Source organism: Echiichthys vipera (genome assembly GCF_963691815.1).
Source record: "Echiichthys vipera genome assembly, chromosome: 14".
In the NCBI taxonomy this organism is placed as follows: Eukaryota; Metazoa; Chordata; class Actinopteri; order Perciformes; family Trachinidae; genus Echiichthys; species Echiichthys vipera.
In genome coordinates this window covers 13,178,482-13,189,056 of record NC_139839.1, presented here as the reverse complement: position 1 = coordinate 13,189,056, position 10,575 = coordinate 13,178,482, and the positions used below count along the sequence as shown (strand labels likewise).

General features: G+C 40.4%; 1 protein-coding gene across 2 annotated transcripts in view; it reads right to left on the bottom strand.

Moving 5' to 3' along the window:
• LOC310957057 (neurobeachin-like) overlaps nucleotides 1-10,575 on the bottom strand; it is a gene marked incomplete at both ends in the record, with an annotated part of 95,245 nt that overhangs the window by 48,931 nt on the left and 35,739 nt on the right. For both annotated transcript variants that reach the window (XM_083927476.1, XM_083927477.1), the window contains 3 exons: nucleotides 4,663-4,809; nucleotides 6,063-6,182; nucleotides 7,314-7,440. In XM_083927476.1, the coding sequence (XP_083783602.1) occupies nucleotides 4,663-4,809; nucleotides 6,063-6,182; nucleotides 7,314-7,440 (394 nt within the window). The remainder of the gene's footprint in view (nucleotides 1-4,662; nucleotides 4,810-6,062; nucleotides 6,183-7,313; nucleotides 7,441-10,575) is intronic.

Here is a 10,575-nt window from a genome sequence, read left to right as displayed (position 1 = left end):
ATTCACATTTTTTTGCTGTGTAAGCCCATTTAATGTGGTGTGTTTATGAATTGCTTGTGTATGTGTGTACTTATGTGCATATGTATAGATGTGGCTGAGTAAATGTGAGCTTTTATTTATGTTGCCGAGCTAAGCGATGGAGGTGGATGCAGGTAGGTGAAAGTGTAAAAGAGCTTTGCTGATTACGGGAAGCATTCGACAGGCAGCAGGAGACGCATGCAAGAATGAAGGAACGTGCACATTTTTACATGTGTTAAAGCTTTTACACAGCTTTGGTCAAACACGTGTCCCTCATCTGGTTACATAAGACGCACGGAGAGGAATGAAAGCGACAACTTCCATTTTTGTCAGATCTGACAGCTGCAGATACGACACTGGCCTGCAGTGATAACAGCACATACACACATCTTCACCATTCAGCGGCTTAGCCTGGGCCTCCCTGCAACTGCTGAATGACAACCAGTCCTCCAAAATGAGTCCTTCAGGATATGGCAAAAAATGCTGTATTTTTGGCAACATGTTATTCAGTTATGTTATCAGATAACTAAATACAAATTTAGGATTAGGTATTTCACATTTTTCAATACTGGATGCAACAGCGATTCGAAACTTTGATTTTCAGTACTTATACAAAACAGTCATGTGAGAATGTTGTCTTAATAAAATCTAAAATTGATCAAAGCATAATTAAACAATATTAAAACTCTAATAATAATTTGATGCCAGCTTTTAGGGCAGTTATCGATATTTTGAGGACACATGGCATTCAGTAGCTATTCTTCATAGCCAGACTACTCCCCGTGTAAATACACGAGCAAATGGCAAAAAAAATACTTTAGACAACAGACGCAAACTAACACACACAGGCATACAATGCATGTGTCCAGACGGACTCACAAGGTCCATTAAATGATGTTGTGGCCAGATTGTTGGCAGTGCGCCACAATGAGCACATCTGGACTCCTGAAGAGTGCAACCAGCGACACACTCCACAACATGTGAGTGACAGGACGTACACAGAACACACAGAACACACACACACACACACACACACACACACACACACACACACACACACACACACACACACTATATTTTAACCATAGCCAACACAGAAGAACAAGATGTTATAGTCCACTTTCTTCTGTCATTAGGAGGGCCTAGAAGCGCTGCACTGCACATTGGTACATGTGCATTCAGTACACACAGCATGTCGACCATCATGAGCCGCGTCGAGCGAGAAAACCTTGAACACTCTCACTGTGCTGAAAGCTTGTTTAGCAGAGCGAGCAGAGTGTCTGTGTGCTTTTTACTGCTCATTACTGAACAGTAACACTTACAGTGGATGAGACCAAGCAGCTACACACACACACACACACACACACACACACACACACACACACACTACAGCATATGTAGATACAGTCCTCTTCAACACCGATTAGGGTTACACTAATAATACTCCTCGAGCAGCTTGTCATATGAACTCATCTGCGTGAAGGACTGGCCTATATTCGCATCAAGACGGGAAGCTGTGTGACAAAAGTCGAGTCCCACTGGCGCTCTCCTTTAGCCGACCGAAAAACCTGCGCACTCATCATTACAACAGCAGCGCAGAGGCCTGCGGCTTTAAAACAACTGAGCCAGTTAATGGTCTCTTCTGGGCATCTGAGAAGCCCATTCTGCGCCATGCAGAGAGGCAATCATCTGACTGATCAGCCCTAGGAAACTGGGGGCTGTGACAGAAAGAGGAATCAGTATTCATGGCCAAGAAACAGCAAACCCTAAGCGTGTGATCATTAGAAGGAATCATGAGAGGACTCTGGTCTATAACGTGTCTTCCGTTATATGATGTGGGAGAGAGAGTGAGACAGAGAGAGGGTGGTCTATGCTCTGTCTCATGCAATCTATGTGTACTCTGCATGTTGTCAATATATTTCTCCATCAGTGTCTCCCTATCAAGTGAAATTCTTGATTCTAAACCCTTTCTAAGGAGCTGCTGAAATACCAGCAGCTGTTCACACACATCAGCAGCCTCAGATACCCGCGTAGTCTCATAGTGCTGAAACCTTGACAGCTTTGGACACCTTCACAAACAAGCTGTAAGTGGCCTGAGGCGTGCAAGTCTGCCAAAACAAGAAGCAGACAGCTGGCAAGGTGTTGCGACATCTCAGCTGTCTCCAATTGCCAGGCCAAAAGGCAGAGATGGTGATTTCTATAGCTCTCAGTGCTCAACACCCTACATTGTGAAGCCTCATTTGAATAATTCTATAGGACGAAAGGAATGTAAAGTCCTAACGCTGAGTTTAAAGACTTCTGAACTGCAAATTCCAGGTGGCAATTTGTGACTTCCCTGGTGGCATTTAATGATAGTGTAGTAATATTTTCTGTTGTGCCCCTTTAATCTCAACCTGTTTCATCTTCATAGTGGTATTGTTCCATTGCAGTGATGCATTACAAGTGAGTGAGTGTATTCTTGTGGGTCCATACATCTCATACATGCTTTTTAGCTTGTTTAAAGTGTTGCCAATTAGATTTTGCTTCACACATTAATCCTGATAAGGAAGACTCTTACCCAAGCAGGTACTGCACTCTAGTCCAGCGATTCCAAACCAGGAAAACTTTTACCACGGGGGCGCAATTTTTTTGCATCAATGTGAGACTCAAAAAGCTGGATCAGGTATCCGTTATTGGCTAAACTTTTCAATTAATTTCTATGTTCACGTCTGATTACACACGTTTGTAGGTCATGCTTACGTCATGTGTTAGAGCGAGCTAACAGCGGTGAAAGGTCCAGCAGTTAGCTCACATTTTAGGGTGTTTTCACATATAATCCTGAACTCAGACCTCTTATCTTGCTTTCACATTGTTACTCAATTTGAAAGAAGATTCAGTCCTCTTTCTTTTCACACTATAGTTCCTCTGGAGCTGTACTACTTTTATGGGTAGTTTTCACTTGAAACTAGATGGGTACGTGTCATTTCACATTATTTTGGACCAGTATTTTTATCAAAGAGCATGCCCAAAAAGCTAAAGAAGCTATAGTAAACCAATGATTGCCCTGTAAATTCATATTCAAAACAATAAATTATGTATTATTATATTTTAAAATACACAACCGTAGGCCTATTTGAAGCGGTCCAAATGAGTTGAATCTTGTACCAGCTGCAACATTAAAGTGATGAATACATTTATGTATCAATTATTATAATTCAATACAATACTGAAATGGGTTAGTCTGCTTAATGAGTACTTTAACTTTGGGTAGCCTACTTAGTAGGCTATTTGTTTGTACTGATATGTTTGTACTTTAACTTGAGTAAGATCTTGAATGCAGGACTTTTACTTTAACAGTGTATTTTAAGACAGTGGTATTGCTACTTTTACTGAAGAAAAACATTTGAGTAGCCTTCTCCTTCCGTCACCACTTACTATTATTGCTATTGATAATTTTTTCACTGCTCCGGGCCAATTAACTGATGACGGTGAGAGCTGTGGTGGTGCTGTAGTGACACTTGTGTTATGGATTCATAGTGTACGAAAACCTATAACACTAGCGACAGTCTTTGTGTACTCATTTGTTAACTCTGTAGCTATTTGGCACTTTTTATGTGATGAATATTGTTTTCATCACTGCTTATCATCATAAACTGGTGGCCACTCCATTTGTGGATTTGTTATCATCATGATATTATGAACTGCTTCTGCAGGACGTGAACACTGTACAGTGGATAGTTCCTTCCTTGAACCAAACTACTCTTCCTCCACTAGTCTCGCTGCTGTTAGGAGCTGTCTGTTTTGTCTATTTATTATTTCAAGCGTCCATCTACGGCAAGCCGAGGAAAATGAAATACAATGGCAAAGGGCAAAGCGAAATTGGAGCGCTTTGTGTTCACTATGTAAACAATTCATTTTATTTTAATTTAAATATACAATTTTATTTGTTGCATTTTTATTGTTACCTTAAATATAAATCAATGATCCCAGTCACTTACAGCTAAGAGCATACAGCTTTTTAATCAAACACTGGCATCGGTATCAGCCAACACCAAAAGCCCAGGTATTGGTAACGGGACTGAAAAAGTTGGGTCAGTACATCCCTAGAAGAGTAAGTCATCTGCACAAAAAAAAAAAAACAGAAAAACCTACACTGACAGTTCAATTGTAAAGAAACATTTAAAAAAAAAAAAAAAAAAAGAACAATTCAAATGACCACAACTGGAACATAACGTGTGGTGTTGATGAAAGGGTACTTGAGTTACTCTGGTAGGGTTGTGGGGTCTGTAAAGACATGTTGGGAACCATTGTAGCCTACACAAAAAGCAGTATTTGTCATAAGATCCATCCTCAAGCATTAATGCACTATAAGAGAGGAAACATTAACTGAAAAAAACCCATCAACATACCAACCACAAAGGCACCCTGGCATTAGTAAACAGGCTTTTCCTGCAATTGACAGCCAGAGAATGATTGATAGCCTCAACTACTTCTCGCTGACGACGTGAACGGGGGAAAGACAGCATTAAGTAACAGTGACAATGAAATTCTCAGGTTGCCAGGGTATTTTCCCTGCCAAACGGTGCATGACATTGATAAGCAGTAAAGCGTACTGAGAATATACAGTACAGTAAGTGATAATGTAGTACGTGGGCACTGTCTCACCTTGTATCCCGGGCCAAGTTGGTGAATGGCAAAGATCTGAGCTGGGTTGAGAGCTTCACTGAATACGTAAATGGCTCCCAGCTGACCGCAAAACACCCTGTTGGCATCGGCTGTCTCTGAGGATCCCAGGAAACACTTGTCATAGCTCTGAGGGGAAAAAAAGGTAGCTATCATTAGCGATCATATTACACATTTCATATTTTCAGAGCGTCCTCGCAGAGAGGGTTTGGGAACTCAAGGAGCTGCTTGATTTAACATGGTTCACTGTTTAGGGTCATCTGACATGATGGACATTTTTATTAACTGTCACATAGTTTATTTTGAGTTAAACACTAGACAAATTCTAGCTCAATTTTTGCGTGTGACTCGTTAAGCCTTACCCCTGGAAAAGCCCTGTCTGCTCTGATTGGTCAACATTTGCGGGGCGTATGCATCTTCACAAGTAAAGATGAACTGATTAGATTTTGGAGGTCACTGGTCAAACTCAATAATTCCATAACTAATTATGGCAAAGATGCATTTTGTGATACCACGGTGACCTTGACCTTTAACCTCCAAAATCTAATTGGTTCATCCTTGAGTCTGGTCATAGGTCTGTGGTATTCTGCAGTGATGAACACAGTGGATGGTAAAAAAGAAGATGACCTTTTGATAGCTGCTAGTTTCTTATTGCTCCATTAAAACTTACATTCTTTCTGTCCACTCGCCTTTCATCTACTCCATCGTCTGATACCCTTTATCACAATGAACACTTTGCTCTTCTGCTTCTTCAAAATGGTGGCTCAAGTTTTCTCTTCAGCCTCCAGGACAAAACAAACCCCGATAGCATCGGAACATTTTAAGACCTGTTCTTTCACGTGTGGTTGTTTTGTTTTTTTCTTACGTAACCTTTGGGTTAGCTGTGAGATCTATAAGACATTTTAACCAAAGGCCAAAGAATTTCTTACAGAGAATATCACTGGCCCTTGGTAATTGCTGCAATGTAGAAAGCCTACCAGGAAGGAAGCGTAACGTAGGCTATGTTGCCACTGAGAGGTCAGACTAACTGTCCCCTGCTAAAAGGAAAAGTTGGAAGTTGAAGTTTGGGCAAGCTGTGCTGGAACGGGGCCCAAGGACAACTCTGCCCCAGTTGACGAATGTAGAGGGCAAACCTCAAATGTTTGTTCATGGGAAGTGTAGAGCCAGACCATCACTGGATTTTTGAGGAAGTAAAACTTATACTATACTCTTTTTTAACCAGAAGCAGTTGAATAAGAAACTAAATATTTATAACTGACTCTCCTACATCTACCTACATCTACTAGTGTGTTTTTTAAAAAATGTTTTTATGCAACTGTTCCTCATGAAAGTATAACGATCAGTGCATCCACAATGTCTCTTGAATAAGCCAAAAATCTTACATCATTGGTGTTAACGTGCCAGGCCATATCACCATAGGAGACCAGTTGACCGTTGACATAGCAACGGATCTCGGAGTTCCTCCAACGGTTGTAGATGTGGACGATGCTGATCATATACCACTGAAAAAATACAAAAGCACATTCAAAAAGTGACAAGATGATAAATGGAATAAACAATAATAAAACGCATCAAAAGAATGAGACAATACATTTTGCTTGTTTTCCCTCGCCTCTTTTATTTGAACAGTAGAGTTTGGGGCATTTTTTTGTGTTTTTGATGCAAACAGTGCTGTATTTTAATTGATTTTATTTTCCTTTTTTTATTGTGTTTTTTTTGTTGCCTTTCCCGCCTTGCAGTGTCTATACTGTCTTTTTGATGTTTTTGTAATATTGACCAGGCTACTGAAAAGTGTTGTTTGAACCTTTGCGATTGTTATTTAATAAACAAAAACTTTAGGAACTTTAAAGTAGCAGTTATAAGATATCTGGCTTTGTCAAAAGTCTTTGCTATGCTGAGAATGCTTCCTCTAAAAGCATTAGCTCTCTATAAGAGGGTTAGCTAACATGGGCCAACAAGATTACAATGTGTCAAGCTCATTCCTTCATCATAACTCTTTCAAAGCTTTCCCTTTGCTCGCCCCAACAGACCATTAATAGTGTTCTTATGTGTATGTTTACGTATGTGTGTGTGTCCTGATTAATATGCCTCTTCTCTGGTGAAAATACACACAGGTTCCCTGGAGGGAAGACTGCAGGGAGGGGGGGGGGGCCTAAAAATTTTTTGCTGGTGTATGCATAGCTTAGGAGTGGACAATACCACGCACACGCACGCATTAACACGTGCATGCGGTGGACAAAATGCTGTGAGACATGGTGACTTATAAATTGATCAAATGGAACCACTGGGAACTTTGTTAGGCAGTGCAGATATTGTACTGAGTCAGCAAATACCGCAGAAGGCCATCTCATTAAGTGAATGTGTGTGTGTTTATGTGTGCATACAAGGGTGTGTGTGTGTGTGTACAGAACAGTAGCTGAATGCTGACAGTGCGGTAGAGGGGCCGTGTGCAGGTCTTAAATGACAGGCCTTAGCCACACTCATCAACACTCCCAGTGAGTGCGTGGATAGATAGAAGAAGAGAGCAGCAACACACTCCTGATACGCTCTCTAATCTAACAAGTGGCTACAGGGTAACCAAAGTCTGCACCAACTACTTCAGTATGTGATATGGTTAGTGGGTGTTTTCTTACCTTCCGGGGTTGAAAATCGTATTTCACGCAGTGCTGAAAGCCTTTTCCTTTTGACTTCAACGACGTCACAATGAGACAGTTTCCCACAAAGTGAGCGGAGTAACCTATTCCTTTACTGGTGCGAAAACTGCGAGAGAATCAGACATTTACACTCCTGTCAGTTTGTTATCAATGCAATATTTGAAAATAAATGTTTCAGTCCAAAAGAAAGTATGTCTGAATTACAACTTAGGTATAATGGTACTTATGGTACTAATGAATGGTGCAACATTTGAGCTTTGTGACTCAATTACATGTTCATCATGGAAAAACAGTATAAAATACTGGAGAGATAATGAACGGTTTGACATTTTTAAATGGATATCACAAAAAAAATAAAGGAAACATTTGTCAAATAAATTATTGATTTTTCAGACCAGCTGTCTTGTAAATAATAACATGTTTTTCCCTACCATAACTACAAAAGGTCAGCTACAAGTAAACAATCTTTCACAGATAAAAATGTAATAAAAGAAATCCTCCAACCGAAACACAAGCAGAAAGTATTTTCTTTATAGCAGCACCGGGGCTCCCAGATCACAGGTTTGTTGAAAAGCACTACTAAGCCCCTTCCCTCCATTTTTACCCCATAATGTTTCTCTTCCCACACTGGTAACCTTCACCTAAAACCAAGTCTCGCAGCTAGGCTTCTTGACAAAAAACAACGAGAGACATTTCTCTTGTAAAATAGACCCAGAAGGATCACACATAGCAGAGCCAGAGAGCAGATATAAATCCCTCTCAAGTGAATCCCTGTTGGGTGTTAGGAGAGCATATAGTGTGTTATCTCGGCCTTCATGCAGCTGTGGAGGCCATTAGAAGACAGGCAGGTGGAGTCGAAGCTGCATCTGGGAGAGGATGATAAGATGTGGGCCAGAGAAGAGAGGGGCACTCTACCTCTTCAGCTCTACCATGACAACCTGACAAACAGTAACTACAGCAACGGGATTACATCTTGTCACTTTACGTGATCAGAGCTCATCCCTGCGATGAGGAGATATATATGGATGCATGTCATCCTTCCTGTAGATGACTGGCTCCCTGATTCTTTTGCAAAACCTGTTCTGTTTGTAATTTAAAGTGGCTCTGTGAGGTGAAGGGAGGACACCGCTGGTTAGCGTCACAGAGTGAAGAGGTTTGAGGGAAAACGCCAAGTAGCAGGGTAAAGGAATTCAATTTAACAAAAGGTCAGAGATAATGACGCTTCATAGCAGCCAACGGTTTGCACTTACAACACTAACGTTAAGGCCGGCGAGATCCAGAGATGCGCAATGAGCTGATGTATCCAACCGGCAGCACACTCATAACAGAGTGCCTTGACATTTAAAGTTATTTTTTTATTCATTATCTGTTTATCTATTCACTTCCTCTCCCCATCATTCAGTCTGATGAGTTAAATGTTACAGTATGTGAACAGCTCTCTGTCTGAGGCTAACAGAACTTTGGGTTATGATCATTTCATGATTTGATATTTTATCAGACATAAATGCCACACACAACTTTTCCTTGTTTTATATCATTATGAATTTGATATTTGACAGGCTAAACTAAGAATTGTTTATAAGAAAAAATAATTGGAGGCCCAAACAATACCGCAATTGTAAAATGTGCTGATCTGCTGACCTTAACTTCTGCTCCACCATGAGGCTGAACTCATGAAAAACCAACACCTAAAATCTGTTGTGAACATTCATGCTCCTAAACCCACGGATGTATAAAGAGAACTGGATACAGTGTTCGAGGCATAGCCCCGTTCATTCCTATGAAAGCTGCTCAATGGCGCATGAAGACAAAAAAGTTTAGGTTACCTCTACTCAAGTATTCAATCACCTATCCTGCACGGGAGTGACTGTCATCTGGCAGCCATGTACAGCCCGCCTAAGTTTACCACCCGGCTAACAGAATATTTACCATTAGAGACCCACGGGATAGACGGAGATCTCGGCCAACATTACTGTCTTAAAGAGGCTGTAGTGGGCTCTGATTTAAAGAGTGAGAGCTGGAGTGAAAAATATTGGTATCATATGAAACATCAATCTAATCCAGGCGGCTAAATAATGCTCCAAAGATAGGCTACATTTTAGCAAGGGAAAAACTGGCATTGCAATTTTCAAAGAGGTCCCATGACCTCTGACCTCAAGATATCTGAATGAAAATGGGTTCTACGGGTACCCACAAGTCTGCCCTTTACAGAAATACCCACTTTATGCTAATCCCATGCGGTTTTAGGAAAAAGCCTGCAGGCTTTCCTCATGCAGTACAAATTTGTTATTTTTGCATATTCTAAAATGGAGCATTTGAATGTTTCTACATACTGTGGTCCATGAACTGTATTGGAAATGCATAAATTGGGTCTGACTGGAAAGCTGAATTTTGTGGTTTTAATGATCCCAACTGTCTTCATGTGTGATGATGTTAGTCCCCGTATCAGCAATTTCCTTGTAATGAGACATGTCTTTTTAAACTTCTTTTTAAACTCACTGTATAAAATGACCTGCTTTGACCTCTAGGATAATAACAGCCTTGTGAAACTTTACAACCACAGACTAGAGACCTAGGGCATTCAGACGATGTGACGGTTTATTTTTTATTATTTTCGGCATGCTCTTATTTTACATGTTTGAAATATTTATTATGGATTTCCCATGTTTTTTTAGTTGTTTAAACTTATATAGGCTGATAAAAATAACATTTATTTTGTAACAAATTGAAAATATTAAACAATGATAACGCTGATAAGGCCTAAATCATTATTTATTTTTTGTATTTTAGAGGCCTCCCAGTGTCTGTTTGGAAATATTGCGGCCCTTGAACAATTGTAGTTGATGACCCCTGCTGCACAGTGCTGACAGTAATGTGGTTATTCGGCCTGGGCAAAAGTCTGCAGTCCATTGAGTGCTTTCTCATACTGTGATTAAATACAGTGCACTCACTCTCAACCTGTGCCATTTTTGTTTACTTCACTTATTTGCTTCTTACTTTAAACAGAATGCCTTTTGACATCCAGAAGGAACAGCTCTGAACTTGCTTTATTCGACTGTGTGCTTTTCCTTACTTGAGATCAAAAGTGATGGCAGAAGCATTGAGGACTAAAGTCAGTAGAAAACCTGGTATTTCCGCATCTTTTACCATCTTTTTTTCTCTGTATGAGTGCTAAAAATGTTGAGTCTAAAAAGAATTTGTGATCCTGAAGGACTGACACAAAAACCTGATGTGCACCATC